Below are 20,315 nucleotides of genomic sequence, written 5' to 3'. Positions count from 1 at the left end.
TATATATATATATAATCTTGTTTCCCTTAAAAGGGAAGGGAACATTATTAAAAAAATATTAGAAATATTTTGCATAATTTATCCTCTATCTCAACATATCAGGTTTGGTAATCCGGGTTTTCCCCAAGTAGAAAGCTCTAACAAGCCTCAAGTACGGATCCCATTATCTAAATTAAAGAGCAAAAGCGCTAGCTAATGCACATGGCAGTAGTGGAACAATGCTTTTCTAAGCTCAAGAGAATAAATAAAGCAATAAAAGAGATTAGCCTTATCACAAGTACGTACTAAAATTCTATTGTAATATCCACACGACCATTTGCTACGGAATTATAAGATGTATCATATGATCTGTTATTTATTTATTCTCTATGAATAAATTGATTAAACAGTAAAGAATTACATAAAGCTAAAGGTCCGGATGATAGATCAGTACTATAGATAATAATATAATCGATCCGGCGCCCAGGCCAGTTGATCATGTTGGAACACTTTCTGCTTCTTTCTCTCAGACACAAGATAAAGAAAAGAAAAATCTCCCCCTCACCATCGATCCACCTCTGATGAGACACTAGATTCAGAAGCTTTAATTATAATCTTGCTGTCCGAGAAACAGTCGAAAAAGCTACATAAACTTCTTCTCATTCTAACTTATAATAGAGAAGAATGAAGCTGAAATTAACATTAATCAAAGTTAATGATCCCCACAAACCCTTCAACATGACCATGCACAGTCCCAAGGATATGATCATGGGAAATAAAAAAAGCGTAAATTAATGAGGTTTGAAAAAGAATTAATAAATATGATCGCTAAAGTACTTGAAACAGCAAAAAGAAAGTTAAAATAAACCAAATCAAATTTCCTTTTGGATCAATCTAGCTCTTCCATGATATCCTCAACAAGGTCATGTTCATCATCTCATTAAGATCATTAACTGAAAAAACAATTTAAAACTGAGCAAGAACCAACTACAAGTAATTAATATTCTAGTCTTACTGAACTATCTAACATTTCCTTATTATTTCATCAAAGATCAAGAAGATGAGGAAGACCCATTAGCACCATGAGCCCCGCTGTCACTCTGGTAGTGATTCGGGTTCTCGCCGAGGTTGTTGGTTTCGTTGTTGTTGTCGTCGTCCTCGTTTCCGTTGTCGTTGCCGTTGTTGTGGGTTTGCTCAAGAATGTTGTTGGTGTTCCTATTCCCAGCTGTATCATCCGCATCTCTCCTCCCAAAGGTGTTCTTATTGTTATGCATCCACACCTTTAGAACACCCTTTTCCACCCCAATTTCATTGCAGAACTCTTGTACCAATTCCTGGTCTCTCTTTTGCATCTTCCATCCAACTCTCTCCGCAAACTGGTGCATCTTTTCTTTCTGTTCCTGGCTGAACTTGGTCCTGAACCGCTTTCTTGCATTTGGGCTCGGCGAGACCATAGGGTTAGTAGGCCCAGCTGCACTCTCCGGTTGAACTGAAAGGCCACCAGACAAAGCCAAAAGCATGTGGGGCGCGGAGGGGTAGTAGGAGGAGGAGATCGGCGGTGGGGAGGCTGAATTGGGGCTTCGATTTGAGACAGTCGGTGGTGGTGGAGGAGGGTGATGGCGGTGGTGGGGCTGGTACTCGATGACATGGGTGGTGGCGGAGGTGGGGATAGGGTCCTCGGGCTCGCGACGGTGGAAATTGCGGTGGCAGCCACAGGCAGCGCATTTGAGTGATGTTGGGTCAACGGGAGTGGCAGAAGGGGAGGGCATGAACTCGCCGCAACCGTCTAAAGCGTGTCCTCCTAAGGATGCTGCATGGTTTTTTAGGCATTCTTTGTAGGTGACAACCAGCTGTGGAGTGGTGAGGTGGTGGTGGTGGTGGTGAGGATTGTGGCGTTTGAGTACACCGTTGGAGAAAGATAAGGGCTTGGAGGAGGGTTGGATCCGAGTTGGTGTCTCACTGTCAGCTTCTGGGGATTTGGTAGCACTAATGGTGTTGGTGATGGTGGGCGTTATGTCCATCGCTCTAACATCTAGGGTCCCCGAAAGAAATATAAAAATGAATAAAAGAAAAGATCAGCTTTTTAAAAGAGTTGTTAGGGTTAGGTTTTTGTGCAGATTAGAAATATCCGTCCATGGAAGTGGTAGGAGGGTGGAGAAAAATGGAAGAAATAGGTGGCATACAGCAGAGCGAGACAGACAGTATTAATTTTTCGAGTGATGAAGGAGAAGGAGAAGGAGTAGGGAGGAGGAGAAGAGATGATGATGATGATGATGGGAAGTGATGCTGTCGATAATAAAAATCTAAGTTTTGTGGATGTCCTTCTTAACCACTTGTTTTTTTAACCCTGGTTCTAAATCCATGGTTAAGTTCCTGACCCCACCTTGGGGTTAGATGTTGTGTGTAATAAATATACCTGAGCTAGTGAACCTTCCCTATTGTTTCTACAGTCCAAATTTCTCATCCTGATCTGAGCTTTTGACCGGGTTTCCTCTTAATAATGGTCCGAGTTATCAGTCCTTGTTAATTATTGTGGGGGAGTAAAACACAGCACACACAGAGAGAGAGAGAGAGACTGCCACTCTGAGCAGTCTCAGACATTGACTGTAACCCCATCTTAATTTTGTCAATTTTGCTTTTAAGGTATGGGCCCCTTCAAAACCGTAAAATCCCTTTTATTAGTTTTATAATTTCTCTTTACCCTTTTCCCGACTGCCCAAATTCACCCTTCTTTTATGAAAGGATTTACCCTCTCAGTAGCACTGATTTAAGAGTGTGGAGGTCGCCCTAAAAACCTGCTACTTGCTAATGGCAAAGCCATATTTTCCTGAATGTGTCTGTTGGTTGCGTTACGACCACTTGGTCTCAGGAAGGATGGTAAAGATCGTTGTCGGTATGTGAGAGAATTCCCGGACGTAGAACGGAGTTGTCGGAGAACACCGTCTTTTGATAGGCAAAACGACATCGCTTCGAGTATTTTGCACGGTTGCCAACCTTTGTCCTGACAAAAAACACGTCCCAAAACCGTACTGTGAACCTGGTTCGTACTTTTCTCCAATGACCAAACTGCACCTCGTATATCAAACTATTAGCAACCCAGTCCCGCCCGCAATTTGGAGCTTTCAAGTGCACGAAACCATCGATTTCTAGAGGTTGCTAACTATTAATCATGATTAGGACGTAATTAAAATGCGAGAAATAGATGACACGTGTAAAGACATGTTGCACCTGGCGACACGCGCGTCGCACTCTTTTCATTTCTTTGCTGCCAGGTGTGTTGATTGACCCCTGCCCACAAAATTAAAGTCAAATTACTATTTTCGAGTCAGCCTTGGAGATCGATTAAGCGGAAAGAGAAACAATAAGCTGCAGGAAGACCACTTTCTTAGAGTGCACTGACTTTTGCGTTAAATATTTTACTAAAGAAAAATCAAGCGGTGATTAACATGGGGAGTGGAACATAATAAGATAAGATTAAGGAAAAGAGAGCGTGTTGGATGACGTAAGCGGACCAATGATAGATCAGCTAAGGTTTAATCATCGAACGGCGTGCAAAGGTTGGTTGCATTGAAACTCACAACCCGTGAATTTATTAGGAATGAATAGGCTGTGAGAGTTAGCTAGCTGTATGATATGGTCTGTATTTCAGAGTTTTCAAATTTGGTCGAATAATATAATTGAAAATCATTTATTCAAACGTACTCTTAAACAAGTTTCATGGTTTCATGTAAATGAAACGAGACTGCCAAAACACAAAAAGCAATCGAAATGATAACCCAAAAGTGTGTGTTTTTTAACATGAAATGTTTGATATATGTTGGCAGTGCATCGCATGCCTATAAGCAATAATAAAGTGTTTCTTTTTCTTTTTATATAATATAATTGATAATCCGTCGGAAAAAGTAGCACGGGGAGATGTTTCGTTAGTGGGTGGAGGCGATATATATTGTTTGCAAGGGGTGGAGACCATTAGTCATATGCGTCCCCAAACACAACAAATTAGAAGCTGAGTCCCTTTTACATGAGCAGACCGTGCCTTTTATAAGGACACAACCCCTCAAACAGTCACGGCAACAATATTACATATGATTAAAAGTTTGTGATCATTAATATAATTCTCAATTTTTAAAAAGGAGGTTTGAAGTTCGAAACCCCCCTCTCACTCAATATATGTCATTTTATTTTTTCTGATCAACCACTATATATTCACAATCGTTATATCCTACTGTAGCACAAAAAGAGGAGACAACCACATCCATTATGCAGCTAGCTAGGCGTTTTAGCATGATCGAGTTGATTCTAGTTTGGGGTATAAAATCACGAGGCCATACCCCAATGCTGATCATTATCGGCAAATACTCGTCGATAGCTCATGCAAATTGTTTTCTCCCATGGAATTACCACCCAACAAAAATATTTGTTTGTTGTGCCATCTTTTTTATCCTCACCATATTACTCAATACAAGAATATATTTTGAAGAATGTTGGACTTCAAAACGACACGACCCAATAAATCATTCCAAGGTTTAAAGTACAAGGTGGTGATCTAAATGTCCTTCATCAATGCAACTCCATATATATATATAACCCCAAACGAAAAAAATGCTAGCTGCTACGTTAATTTGAAAGCTAATGAGATCTAGCTACCAAGATAATTTAAAACTTGCAATATACCTCAATCATTTAAAAAATAGGTAAACCCTTAAATGATAGTGGAACATGAGCAATTTGATCTTACCAAAAAAACATCATACAGCAAGACCAGACGCGCGAGCTATCCCCGCCGTCCAATAATGGTACGTTCCAGATACAATATTCATTCAAATATATTAATGTGATACCGATGTTATATCGGCTTTCATACAGCATATCCGTTTTTCTCATCATTTCTAGTTCTATTATTTAAGAACAATGCAATATTTGCGCGAATGCAGAGTCTAATATATATGTATATGGGAAAAGATACTCTTTCGTCCTAGTTTGACCGCTTTAGTTGTCTGTTGATTAATTTTTTTTTTTTTTTTTTACTTAATAATTATGAAAGCGGTTTTAAATATATTGATATATTTTTTTATTTTATAAAAATATTTAAAGATACTAAAAAATGTGAGGACAAAATAAAAAAAAATCAGGCAGCATAGTAGCCTTTATATAGATGTTTTAGGAATGTCACATCACTTCCGTAATTCATTTCCAATCGTCATGTTTGTCAAGAATTGAAATGAGATAATGAATTGAGATGAAGTTTAAAATTAATTTAATAAAATATTATTTTTTAATAGTATTATTATTTTGTAATTTAAAAAAATTAAATTATATATTATATTTTATATAAAAGTTTAAAAAAATTATAATAAAGAGATAAATTGAAATGATTTTGTAGCAAACGGAGCCTTAGGTCTCGTTTGTTTTCAAAAAACATTTCATTTCATCTCATCTCATCTCACTTCATCATTATAATTTTTTTAAATTTTCATACAAAATAAAATAAACAATTCAATTTTTTCAAATTTTAAAACAAAAATAATATTAAAAAATATATTCTAATAATATTTTATTTAATTTTTTAACTTTAATCTCATCTCATTTTATCTCATCTCTAAAAACAAACGAACCCTTATCTTCTCTGGACGCCAATGGAATGCGTACTCTTTGATCTACGTGCACGTGAAGGTGTTTAATGTTCTAATAGATTATCGCGTTTATGCCCCTGAAAGCTGGCCCCACCTCGTAATTTTATGAGAATCAACGTCCCTCCTAAATCTGGGACTAATTTTCAAAGTCCATCCAAGGAACTTCGTTTGTTTTCTTTCGGTCAAAAATATATCAGTAATTCTAAGTAGAACTGCAAAATGTATAGCATAATTTACGATTATAAATATTTTTTTTTAAAATATATATACTGTTAAATTAATTCCGCAGATTTTTGTATTATAAACCAAAAAAAAAACTTGCTTGGTTTTTTATCTCTTATCATTTGAAAATCGATGAACTCGTCCTCCTTTTAATAAATTATTAGCAACGGTGTCCATTTTAAATGATCATGTGTCATTGATCTATACGTGAATCATGCCTGTGTCGAATTTGGTCGTACGTTTTTCTTAATATTAATGTACGAGTAGCTAGTACAAAAGAAGTGAGTCGTGACCAAATTGAAGTGCTTCAACTAATTTAATTACTTATCATGTATTCTAAATCTAAATTATTTTCCAGGTAGAGCGCCCGTATATTCTAGAACGTACACTAGCTAGGTAGGCACCAGCTTGCTGGCTCAACTATTAATGGATTAATGATAAACATATAAGATATATCATATTACTAGAAGTTGACGGGCAATCAGTGCCAATTATTCGGCACATGATAAAGATAGCTAGCTAGGTCACCAATATTTATATATATATATATATATTATAATAATGTTCCACACATAGTAAAGTTGTACAGTATATAGTAACGAACCTAGCTCGATCTTGACCATACTCTACATATAATATACTGATCATTGTATATATGAATCGATTATATATATATAACCATGCATGCCCATTAATCCAACGAACAAAATGCTAAGAGTTCCTTATTTTGGGGGGGTCAAAGATTTATAAGTTGCACAGCAAATACCTAACGTATATATCTTGACCTAACTTTCAACAGCTCACGATAGTAATACCAAAATTTTTTTTTTTTAATATTTTTTTATTGCAATATCATAATGGACTCTTATAATGGCCCAAAATCAGCAAGAAAATGGCCATATTAATATTGGTGTAATATATACATACATATATTTAGATTTAGATTAGAACCACTCCCCCACATGCACGAACTGTGACATTAGGGCATAATTCTTGGTCTCCCTCAAATGAAATAATGTGAGGGATGGTCAAGGCAACAACCGGCACTGCTTTCTGTACAATAAATAATAATGGCGAGATTTATCTTCGAGGCGGTATGACCTACGTACACGTCTAATTGATCAGGAGGACGAGGAAGAGGACGAGGAGGACTCATAGCTAGGCCACAGAGGTGGATGGATGGGTTTTGAAAGGTCGGTCGTCTCTGTTGCTCGATGAATATCAGTGCATGCTAATTTAATCCTGTGCAGCAGTACTAGTGGCTGGTCCACAGCTAGAGACAGGCTCTTTGAGTGGCGTTTGATTATTAGCTAGCTTCCTTAATAATCCATTGGTCAATCATCCATCCTGGACGTACAGTCTTCTTCTACATGATTAATTCCCCTGAGAAAAAATTAAATATTGTTCATTATCTGCATGCCTTTCTCAGATTAATTAGGTAAGATGTAGGTTGAATTCAATTTAATTTAATTAGTGCATATGCTTTAGTTTCTGATCTTCTGCAATTTTAACAAGTATCCAACTATTTAAAATACTTGACACTTTCTGATCAAGTACTGTGCAGCCTCCAATCTTCACGAGCTTCTTTACATAATGTTCTGTAGGATTAATGCACTTTCCAGACTTGGGGAGTTTCATGGATCGATGCTTGAACTTTGGGAACAACATGATGGGCACAGCCTTCTTAATTAGATAGCTCCTGTGAAGTGGTATGATTTAAAGCATGAATTCAAACTTCAAAAAGTATTCTATGGATATGAGTAGAGCCTAGATCAGGGGCTAATTTTTGCATGCATCAATGCTGCAAGAAACAGGCCAAGACCCACTACGAAGAATTTCAAACATATATTAGGACAGAATATATCGTGCTGGGCATGTTTGAGAACCATCACCGTGCTGCTTGCGCTTGCTTGCAATACTGGAACTTATTCTGGGTTCGAGTTTAATAATATTTGCATAGAATCATATAAGATATATGACATTAAGGAGGTTTCCAATGGCTAGTGAGTGTTATTAATGTTGACGTTCAATGTAGGGCCTCCATGTATCCTACTAAGCCAGTCTGGGCCCCTATAATATTTCTTTGATTCTCTCTTTTATTTACCTTTTTAGCATTGGCCCATTTTAGGGTAAAAATTTGAAATTTGAAATGTTACCGAGCCCATAATACCACATGACTCCGGATGTATAGCTCAACTTGTAATGCTTCTCTGGGCCCGAGGACTTGTAAACAGCGCGGCTTAACCAGTAAGCAGTTTCATGACGTCAAGGCCTTAGGATTTAACTATATTTACCAATTCACCGAGCCAACTTAAAAGATCCCTTTAAATTCACACCATAACTTTAAAAATAAATGAGTATTTATCAGTACATTAAAATCTAGTATATTTTATTACATTTAAGGAATAATAAATATTGACGTGACACCAATCATTGAGTTTGGAAAATTATGAAAATTTTATCAATTCCCTAAACACTTTAAAGATTATATATAAGGGATGTAAATCTTGGAGGAGAGCCTAGATTATAAATATATATTTATATATACACTACTCTTCTTAATACAAAATATCACATTTACTTTATAATAAAATAAAATTTATAATCTCACATCAAACGATGCATACAGACAGTAAGACGAGAGATATATACAACATTTATAGAAGCAACCACTACCCTAATTATGTCGTCAGAAGAGTATACCTAACAGGTCCTGCAAATTAAGACAGGCTACTTTAAATATGCCGAAGCAAAAGCAAGCAAGCAAGCTAGGTAGCATGGTGTGGTAATGAGTCAATGAGGGTTTAGAGGGAGAAGAGTTATCATAGATCTATCTACAAACTGGTGGCGGACCTACTTGCTCCTCCTGCATACTGCACCCACCAATTAGTGTGTTTACCCCAAAACCGGAGTCAATTCAATTTTTGGTGCCAGAAAATGAGATGTCATTAGCACACAGCTGGCCTTTTTGGCACCCTTTGCTTTCTGTCAGGGGAGTGCACAGCTTGTTTGCATTACCCACATCACTATATCTGATTGCTTTGCTGTACCCTAACCACCCATATCATTCTTACTCTTATTATTATGCCCTTTCCCCTTGCCAAATTATAACATTTACAAGTTTCATAATCGGGATTGAATTTCATGGACGTTTAATGATTAAGAAACTAGAAAGATTTTGTACATCAGCTGGATCACAGCCATATTGATGTGACACTCGCACGCATATCATGTTTATTGATTTTATCTCCAAGAGTCAAGATCAGTCAAGACGAGTGATAATTTGCAATCCATGGCTTAACCGCAACTTTTTCAAGATTTACTATTTGATTGCCTCATCGCATGCATTGCGTATAATTTTAGAGATTTGAACTGATAAATGTCGGAACCGTGAACGTACAAAAACTTGCCATGAGGCCCACTCGTCCACAAAATCCAGCAAAAACCCATACCAATCACAGAGAGAGAGAGAGAGACACATGCCTAATTCGAGAGAAGCCCAAATCACTACCAATTGTGCCAGACAGACAACTTCCGTCCAATACCCATAGTTCTTCAACTTCATAAGTCGTAGCCCAAACACAAGAATCCAAAAGCCCAGTAACGAGCAAAGTTTTTGGTGTACTGTTTCTCTAAGTCTCTACCTGTCCTATAATAAGAATATTAATTTTGATACTGTGTATAGTTGGAAAGAGATGGAACCGAGGTTACGGAAACCAAACCATGATGGACCAAGATAATGCTACCAACTGGAGTATTATTATGTCTATTGACAATGATGAAAAGATGATAATGTGTCCGACTTTATGTACGTAGTTTCCTTTAAATAGAATCAATAGACGTCCCTTCCAACTCAAAAGCGCACGAGCTAGGATAAATGCGGCAAGGAGATGCTGATTTTCTGGGCTCCCTGCAGGATTAATGTGATCTTCTTTTTTCAAGCGAGAAAATATATAATAATAATAATTTGGAACAAGTGGGTCTACGTAATATATTCTGATCAGTGACGGTGATCTGTTTTTGCATGCCATGAGTCTAGACCACTGAAAATAAATCTGGCTCCCCATGTGGAAGGTAAAACATACCCACATGCAAGAACATGATTGTACTGAATTAGGTTGTCAACTTTGGTCCTTTTTCCCGTGCTTGAATCGTGCCATGCACGACCCCTTTTTTCTGCCTTTATCTTTTGTTCACTTGACACATTTATATACGTTCAAAAAGCAAATTAATTATGATTTTGATGAAACTTGTATTCTTTTTTTAGGCAACATTAATTCATGGAAGTATTAGTTATGATTGATGGATACATGCGATCAATTAACAAGGTAATTTTTACTCCAAGTTGTTGCCAGCCACACACTTTCTTTAAGACCCATGTACATAGAATACCAGCAATGTTTTTGCTGATTCCATGCATGTGAACTGGTTAATGGGCTCGCACATGTTTCACAGTACTGGTCTGATCTCTTTCTTCCTCTCTCATCCATGGAAAACTGCATTCTCTTTGCATATGCTATTAGGCGTGCAATGCTACTTGGGTCTTCTCTTTTTTAATGATTGAGTGCATGAGAACTTAGAAAATGAGACATACTGTTGAATCATGTTGTTGAGGCATTAAATATTGGAGGTAGCCATCCTTCCCCGGCCACCAGATCTATCATTTATTATATATCTAACAATATTATATCTTTTTTTTTTTTTTTTTTGGCATAGATTCAGGATGATGTTACGCAATATTGTTGCGTACAATCGGGATTATCTTATGTGTTGTTGCGTATCATATTTTTTTTCGTGTGATTTTGCATCGATTTACGTTGGCCTGTGTACATTTCATACAGGGTTTTCTTTCTTTCTTTTTTTTCTTTTTTCAAAGAGGATGGCATTTTCGAACTTTACTAAGAAAACTTTCACTTATGACGGAATAGTACTAAACAAACAAAGCAACCAACTTACAAAATAAACACCAAACCCAACAAGGAAAATTATATGCATGCATAGAATTCCTCGACCCAACAAATAAAGCATAAACCTCAACTAAAAAGTACCAACGAATATAAGGCATATCCAACTTCTCCAAATGCAACTTACCCTTCAATTCTATAGGAAGTAAATAATAATCATTAAAAAAACTGCTCAACCCCTCCTCTCCACGCCTAGCCAGATAATCGGCCAACATATTTCTTTCCCTAAATTGATGAAAAATAGAGAAAGCAATTCCTGTAGAAGCCTCAAGGAGCTCTTCCCAGAAATCCCACAAATACCATACTGTGCACCTCCGCGCTACAACCCAGTCCACAATAATTTTTTAATCACATTCAATCTCAACATGAAAAAGTCCCAAGTTCTTGCACAGTTGTACCTACTGTCAAAGCCCTCAACTCAGCTTCATTGTTCGTCCCATGACCAAAAAAACTGGAAAAACCAATAGTAAGTCGACCTACCCTATCCCGGATGATGCCCCCTCCTTCGCAGCTACTTAGATTTCCCCTAAAACTGCCATCTATGTTCAACTTCACCCTGCCCTCCTTTGGTTTCTTCCAGTAAACGAGACGTGGATTGCGTGCAGGAGCAGCTGGAATGCACACGCCCAAAGCCTCCAATAAAGCGAGGTCCAAATGTGAAGATACACCCTCCTTATTCATTTTGTCTGAAATGTTCCTGAGCCAGAACTTTACCGCCAACCAAGCACCTTCCATAGATTCACGCTGACCCTCCATTCGAGCCTTACACATGCGAGTCCACAACCTCCATGTGATCACACATAGCATAATACCCATGAACCTTCCTTTCTGCGTTGATTTCTTAGCAACCTAGAACCATTGCGTGACTCTCGACCAGCACAAATGATGTTAAGTCGTAGGTAGCCCCACCGCTGTCTTCGCTTTAACCCCAAAGTTGTACAGCAAACTCACCTAAGCTAAAGACATGATCCAAAGTTTCGCTGCATCCCGAAGAACAGCAGTCGCATTTTAAAGCTAACTGAATTCCCATCTTCTGAATGTTACCATCCACGGGCACGCAATTGTACCAACCCTTCCAAGCACAAACAGACATCTTCTTCGGCAGTAAACCATGTCAAATCCAGTCCATGCCCTGGGGCTGGAGGAGCTTTAACTCTAATAAACTCCCATGCACTCACTGAAGAAAGTTTCTGATCTTATTAGGCATCCACACAAGCACGTCTTTCCCAATTCTTCTCACAACAATACTCTGTTGAATCTCCTCAGCTTTATCTGCACCCTCCAATTACACCAACTGGTCTCTATCCCAGTTATTATCAACCCATAACTCTCTAATAGTTAGTTTAGGATTAATAGCAATTTGAGCATATTGACTCAACTGACCACAAGAGAGCCAATGATCATACCAAAAGGATCCACTACCCTCCTTTACTTTTAGCCTAACATTGTCCAGAACCTCGGACAAAACTCGCATAACAGACTTCTAGAATCGGGTCCCTACAACATTGTTAGTAGCCAAAGCAATATTTCCCTTCTTCAAATATTTAGCTCGAAAAAACTTTGTCCATAAATTGTCGATGGACAAAACTTGAACCTCCAATGAGTTCCTCAAACTCAATCCATCTTCCCTAGTCGGTTTACACAAATGAGCTCAGGATCTCCATTTGCTCTTTTGTTTGCCATTAGAGCCTCCCCAGAAGAATAAGGACGTGATAGAATTAATCCTTTGATGGATGACTTTAGGAATGTTCAACACTACAAGTAGATAGATAGCCATGCTCGAAAGCACATGTCTAAGAAGAATAATCCGACCACCATTCAAAAGCAAATTCAACTTCCACTCAGCCACTTTATTTCTGATTTTTGTTATAAGAGGTTCCAGATCCCTAGCTGTTAACCGCCCCACAACAATGGGCACCCCAAGATAAGTCATCGGAAAACTCCCTTCCACAAAACCGGACATCCTCTTCAAGCTGATTCTCTTACCCATGTTGATATGTTTAGAAAAGAAAAGTGCAAATTTTTCTTTGTTTATCAATCGACCTGACCACCTCTCGTACACACCCAAAACTTGAATAAGACGTCTCAAGGAGCACCTCTCCCCATTAATGAACACCAGAAGATCATCCGCATAAATAAAATGAGAGACAAGAGGGGCACCCATAGGATGAGAGAAACGCCTAATCCTCCCTTAATCAAAACTATTTCTCAGTAGCCAAGACATCACTTCCTCCATAATGATAAACAAATAAGGGGACAATGGATCCCCCCGCTGAAGCCCTCAGTTTGATTTGAAAAAATCTTTATAAGAACCATTCTTCATAATCGAAAACCACTAAGAACCCACACAATTTTCTACCAAGGACCGAAATTGATTAGAGAAACCAAAACATTCTAGAACCTTAAAAAGGAACTCTTAGGAGTGGCTTGGATTCAGAGATGAGTTGAGATGGGTTGATTGGTTTGTGAATAGTAGAATAAAAGTTGAATTATTTATTATATTTTGTGTGAAAATTTGAGAAAGTTGTTTTAGGATTTGAAAAAGTTGAATTGTTTATTACATTTTATGTAAGAATTTGGAAAGGTTGTAATAATGAGATGAGATGAGTTGAGGTGAGTTTTGAATGCAAATAAGGCCTTAATCTACTCTATCATACGTTTTGGACATGTCAATCTTCACCATAAGATTGCCACCATTTGTCTTTTTTATTCAAAGAGTAAACCATTTCCTGAGCCAACGTAATGTTTTCAAAAATACTACGCCTAGGAATGAAAACTTCTTGTTCCTGTAAAATCATCAAATGAAGAAACCGGGTCAACCTTTGGACTAAAATCTTAGAGAAAATTTTATAAGCTACCGAGCATAAGCTTATAGAACGAAACTTGTCAAAACTTTTTGGCTCCTGCACCTTCGAAATAAGAACAATATAAGAAGACGTATAAAAATAAGGAAGAGGATTTCTTGAGAAAAAAATCCTTTACCACTTCAACCAACTCATCATTCACCACCTCCCAACAACTAGTATAAAAGCTAGAACCAAAACCATCAAGTCCGGGACTACTATGCGTCGGAATAGACAACAAAGTCTCTTTGACCTCCAATTCCGATGGCACCTCACAAAGAAAAGAATTTTCATCATCCATAATAACCTTATTAATTAACAAGTAAAGGTCGGCCTCTTCACGACTTCTCTCCTCCGATGGGAATTCTTGGAAATAATTTACTGCACCTAATTTCCGGCGGTGCAATACCCCTTCAGTTCTATCAATATCTTTTTCTTTCGATTCCAAACTCTTCTCTTTCCAGACTTTTTTGACACCATGCACCTTCTGTTCCGCACCACGCATCACCGACTGCCCCTGCCCTACAAACAACTTCCGTGTGACCCTTTCGAAAACACTTCCTGCAATAATATCCGTGTTTCTCGTATCTGGCCTCTTGCCATATCGTCACATTATTTGAGATAACAATTGGAAAACCCCGCACCGGCTCTTCCTTCAAATCGATCTCAATGCAAATACGAGCACCTGAAGCCCTCGTGTGATTCAAAGTAGCATTATCGGTGCCTAGAAAATGACCAAAACGTGTTGCCAAAATCTGCAAGCAATTCGTACGGTACATGTGAAGCGGCAACCCAAGGAGGAAAATCCATTTAGGAGTCAGAGAATATTCATTTCTCACATCAAAATCCTTCGTCTATCGAAAAATTTTAAACACACACCCATTTATCGACCTTCCTTCACGAGCCCATTCATGCACAAAATTTCTTTCCGTCTTCATATGAACAAGAATGTAATGATCATCCATAAAATTGATCGTCGAAATTTCTAGCAACCCCTATGTTTTAATCACGACAAGCCGAATAACATCAATAGAAGGCCGCGAGAGAGTAAACTTCAGCACCAATGCAAAACGAAAGTCCCCACTGCCTTAGACGATTCATTCTCAATGAAGCAAAACCTTGTTCCCCGTTGATCTCAACCGGATATCTCATCTGCAATTTGAAAGATGGTGCAACCACACGAGACACTGCTTGGACGCAAGTCTTTCTTACCTTCCTCATCCTGATCCGCCGTCCCCACTGGTGGGCCAAGCACAAGAGGGGCAACGGTTGCCGCCATAGGCGACTAGGTCCTCAAAAGTCCAAAAAAGTTTAAAAAAAAAAAAAAAGAAACTGCTAAAATTACGGAGCTCAAAAAGAAGAATGCCTTCTGACTTTCATGTACAGGGTTAACTATTTGTACTTATTAGTTGGCTTGTCCTTCTTGTCTCAAACCTATATGGAAAAGAATTTCATTTGTAAATTGCTGATCCTCTTTCCCTAAAATTGCGTTCTAATCATTGATGTGCTTACAATCGATTGTCTACCCGACTAGCTCCCTCGCGCATGAACTCGATCGATGTTACAGGCCCACCCCATAGCTAGGTTTCAGTACATAGCAATTGAAAACCTTGCAAGGTATATATATTTGACAGGCATATGTCATTTTTTTCCATTCTATTTATTTCTCAAAAAATAGTAGAGCTAGAATATAAAAAGATAAGATAAGATAAAGAAAAGGACAGCCACATTATCTTCAGAAAAGTTTCATATATATATATATATATATATTCACAACAAAATCATATAATAACCAGATTTTCAGATCAGAGAGATGATGTTAGAAAAAAAATGATATTGAAATGTGTAATATCTTAAAAAAATTAAATTTATATAAAAAAATAATTTTTTAATAACAAACTAGTGCTCATTCACTACCCGTCAGTGAGGGCACATTTGTCAAACTGGTGCAGCTTTGGGTAACGCGCTATGGTCAGAGATAGGAGCACAATACCACATGCAATTAGGACAAAGAGTTTTCAGCTTTTACGGTTAAATTAATTGATTATATACTGCCCTTCCCTGCCATGCCCTCTCTCATAAATTATCTTTCTTTTGACTTCTCTCTCCTCGGGACCCTTACCCTCAACTACTTCAACTACCTTTTACCGTTCTTGCTTGGATGCACCAACGCCTCTTCCCTTGTCCATGAAATGTAGGAGCCTATATCATTCAATTACTTTTCTTTTTTGAGGTGATCACAAGCAAAATAGTGAAAACAATAAAAACAAAAAAATTCTACTCATTATTTTTGTAACTCACATGATTTTCTTATTTTTTTTATTAAATATATAGTGTATGATAATGAATTGAATTATTCGTATAGTGTAGGAATAATGAGTAATATAATTCATAAAACTTACAACATAAAACAGTAAGGCCCGACATATTTTATAAGGAAAAAAAATAAAAATAAAAAACTAAATGCGATGTCTGATGACTATAATTCAAAACAGTAATGTCGGTGGCCGAATAAGCCCAATTTCATTTGTGATGCGATTTTGCAATTTCACTGGGAGCAAGAGGCAAATCACATTAATGGTATCTTGCACCGGATTTGAATGGTATAGCTACCCTGATAAATGTAATCTCACAGGTGTCATTTCCTGTAAGAGAAGACCACAGTATACTCCATACAAACGAGCGCACGTAATAATAACTTGGTTCACCCCAACTCTCCAATAATGTTCTATTTATACTCCCATCGCCACTCCACTATACCACTTGCAAGTTACAACCCAACCCCTCGCCTGCTTCTCCTTGGTCCTGTTGTACTCTGTTCTTTTTCGAGGTGGGTAGGTCTACCGAGGGGGGGTTAGTCTGTATCAATGGCCATGGCTAAGTTTGTTGCTGTTTTGATCTTGGCCCTCATTACCATCTCCTTTCTTCAAGCAATGGTTGGTTTTCTCTTCCGGAACTTTTAATTCTGAAGTGAAGCCCAAATTGAAAAGGAAGAAAAACATTTACTGATGTGGAGTTTTGTTGACATTTTTTTTTTCTCTTGTTTTGTTTACAGGCCATGGCATCTCATGGGCATGGTGGTCATCACTATAACAACGGAGTGAGCTCTCTCTCTCGCTCTCACTCTCTGACATTACCACATTGTTTCTTTTTCTTTTTGTATTTGGATCTAACTTGTTATGTAATTTCCAGGGCAAGTATGGACCAGGCAGTCTCAAGAGCTACCGTAAGTGGCTAATCTTCCCCTCTCAACTCGATTTCTTTCTTCACCTACAAACCATTCCGGAAAATAAGAGTTGAAAATTAATATCGGCATCAGCCACGGTATATTGATTTGAAAAAATCCGTTTTTTTTTGGTACATAACTTCTCAGATCTTGGCCCAATCAAATAGACTAGCACAACTTGCCAACTCAATTTACCTTATGAAATGCTATTTCTGCACCAATTATTGTTAGTTTCACAGCACCCTGACTCCCATTGACGAGATCTATTTTGCAAATGGCTTGGTGGGTTAATCACATTGAGGATATCCAGAATGAGAGTGGGGTGGTGTGGAAGCACTAATCACTTTGGGAGCCTCTTGTTCTGTCACACATTTGGGCCATTTTTAGTTTGGGGAAGAAATGATCTAGAAAGAACAGAGCATGAAAAGAAATCCATTGTTTGGGTTGGAGGGAAATTGGGTTCAGAGGAGGGACACTCGTTCTGCATTGGAATTCACCACTTCCTTCCCCATTTTATGAGTAGTAAATGCATCGGGACCTACATTTGTGTTTCTTTGGTCAAACTTGTTTTGAATGGGGCTTAAACTCGTTTCACGCTCTCTCTTTCACTTTTGCATTTTAAGGGTCTTCAAGTGATGGAAATGATTTTGTTTGTCATGCTTTCTGTTTTGATGACTAGAATGCCCGTCGCAATGCTCGAGGAGGTGCGGAAGGACCCAATACCACAAGCCCTGCATGTTCTTCTGTCAGAAGTGCTGCGCAAAGTGTCTTTGCGTGCCCCCGGGTTATTATGGGAATAAAGCAGTGTGCCCTTGCTACAACAACTGGAAGACCAAGGAAGGAGGTCCCAAGTGCCCTTGAACCAGCAGATCTTGGCTCAACTTCCCTCTTTTGTGATTTGTCCATTTTCAATATCCTGTTCCCGGCATTACTGCTAACTATTACTTATTATCTGCATTTCTTTTCTTTTGAGATGGTGAGTTGTTTTGTTTGGTCTAAAGACTTTGAAAAACTGGTGTATCGGACAGTCACTCCTTGGGGGTTTCACCTAAATGAGAGCGGCTAATCTATATAATGATATTATTTTCATTATTATGTGAAATCTTTGGTTTCACTAGTTTCATTAATATATAATATATTTGCTCTACTTTTTCGTATGTGGAGGCCAATTTCCATACTCTTTTTAATTCATTCGTCGTTTTTTATTTTGTAAATGTGAACCATTTAAAGCTTCTTGACGTATAATTATTATTAAAAAAGAGCTTTTTTTTTTTTTTTTTTTATATCAAAAGCATTCAGAGACTATATTACTGTTAACTAACCTGCTCTGATCCAAAATGATAATGGGCTTGGGTTTTGTCTTTGGTGCGACTTGGCTCTGTATAAAAGTTAGTCGTTAATACATCGGTTTAACCAAGGCCGATCCATATATTCAATGGGCCCTTTGGGTAAGCTTATGGGATACCGTCAATTCAATTTAAAACCAACTTCAGTTCTGTGCTTATTATATGTTATATTTGGGCTGGGAAAGAGTCACATGATCATCTGAATTATCGAAAGCGCAAAGAATTTCAGTATTTGATTCCTTCAAGACGGGAGAAACAAATTAGACATAGGGGTGGCAAACCGAGATTTGAACTGTAATGTTAAATGGTATTGCAGTTTACAATCCAATGAATTGCATTGAATTATTTATATAGATAGCTGTTAATTATCTTGCATCCTTAAATGAATTGCATTGAATTATTTATATAGATAGCTGTTAATTATCTTGCATCCTTAAATGAATTACAAATTGAAGTTGCTTTTCATAAACGATGTAGTTTGCGGTGGTAATTCGTGTTCGCGAGTGGTGTTCGTGTTGTGTAAGTCATAGATATTCAATTATATAGGTCAACTTGAATTTAAATTCGACCCGTTAAACTGAACGAGTTAGACATTCAAACCTTAACATGATCCGTTTAAATAATGAGTCATACTGTATCATCCGTTTTGATACATTTAATAATTAATTATAAAATAGTCAACACGACATAACTCATTTCAATTTATTTCATATAAATGAATTGAACTAACCCGCATAAATCATATGGCCTAATTACATAATTTCATATAAAATTTATATTTATTATTAGCCACTGTATTAGCAAAAAATAAAAAAAACGCAATAAGACTACTTACTAATAAAAAATATCAGCTGTTAACGTATAATAAAATCTATATTACAAACTTAACAATAATAAATATGAGTATAGGTCCAATATTACAAACTCGACAATTACAATATACGAGAATAAGCCCAAAATTACATTACCAACATAAACACATAAGTAAATTAAAAAATATCAATATTACAATCTAACAATAATAAAATTATAATTTAAAAATAAAATTTAACCCCTATATGCAGTATAATTGATACACTGTGTTTGTATACAAGTGTCAGGTTGAATATGGCATTTTTTATTAGTGAAAAACTAAACTTATACTCATTTTAATTATCATCTTTTCATCATTTCTTAATGGGATAAAATACTTAAAAGATAAATAAATATGAATAATTAATAAAATAATGATGAATTACATCAATCATTAAACGATGAATATTGTTTATCTTTATTATTAAAATATAGTCTAATTTGGAATTTGGGATTATAAAAAGTTGACGTGAAACGTTATCCTCAGATATGATCTGTCCATAAAATGTATGAATGATCCATTCTCTTCCAAATAGTAATAACAACAATAATGAAAAGCATTTTGATAGGGCCACCGCTATGACTGCAAACATCGAGAAAGTTAACATCAACTTTATAAAAAATAAGGCTTTTGCTTTTTACTAAAGTGATATGATCGATTTTCCAAAAGTTGATGTTTTGATAGAATCCCCTGTATATATGACTTATGAGGCTTATCTTAAACTGCAGCGATATAAACGCAACTAAACTTAGCACATCTTCAAACTATTATATCACAATTAAATTTGTATATCTTCGAATTATTATATCATATAATATTAAATTACCAAAAAATATTATAAAATTTATTTTATCTATCTATCTCTCTTTCATTTTAGACTCTAAAGTACAGTTCGATCAATAACTCTGATATTGATCTTATTGACACGTTATTTTCTTATATTCTTATCTGAAGATCACTTTTATTTCATTTGAAATTCATGAATCATAATATTTATTTAACATAAAATATAAAACATTTTAACATTGTGTTTCTTAAAATGATTTATTTTTATTGGCCAAATATTTGAGAAAAAAAATTCCGACTAAATTGATAATTGAAATGGTTAGGACATGATTGGACATTTTAGACTAAAAGAAAACTATCAATTTTAATCAAAATTGAGAATACAGTATTCCTTGATCTAAAAGTAGATACTAAAGTTGGATCTATATCAATTTTGCCTTTTCCGACAATGTTAATGTAGCAA

At 36.8% G+C, this 20,315-nt stretch overlaps 2 protein-coding genes across 2 annotated transcripts; one reads left to right on the top strand and one right to left on the bottom strand.

Annotated features, from left to right (window-relative positions):
- Positions 1-842: 842 nt before the first annotated feature.
- Positions 843-2,282, bottom strand: LOC121249778 (zinc-finger homeodomain protein 9-like). Its single transcript, XM_041148580.1, has one exon. The coding sequence runs from the start codon at positions 1,998-2,000 to the stop codon at positions 1,032-1,034; it is 969 nt and encodes a 322-aa protein (XP_041004514.1). The 5' UTR covers positions 2,001-2,282; the 3' UTR covers positions 843-1,031.
- Positions 2,283-16,354: 14,072 nt separating this feature from the next.
- LOC121249777 (gibberellin-regulated protein 6-like) lies at positions 16,355-17,969 on the top strand. Its single transcript, XM_041148579.1, has 4 exons — positions 16,355-16,577; positions 16,697-16,741; positions 16,834-16,867; positions 17,547-17,969. The coding sequence occupies exons 1-4, from the start codon at positions 16,509-16,511 to the stop codon at positions 17,726-17,728; spliced, it is 330 nt and encodes a 109-aa protein (XP_041004513.1). The 5' UTR covers positions 16,355-16,508; the 3' UTR covers positions 17,729-17,969.
- The last annotated feature ends 2,346 nt before the right edge of the window (positions 17,970-20,315 follow it).

Source organism: Juglans microcarpa x Juglans regia, chromosome 2D (assembly GCF_004785595.1).
Source record: "Juglans microcarpa x Juglans regia isolate MS1-56 chromosome 2D, Jm3101_v1.0, whole genome shotgun sequence".
Classification (NCBI taxonomy): Eukaryota; Viridiplantae; Streptophyta; class Magnoliopsida; order Fagales; family Juglandaceae; genus Juglans; species Juglans microcarpa x Juglans regia.
This window is presented reverse-complemented; position numbering and strand designations above follow the sequence as displayed.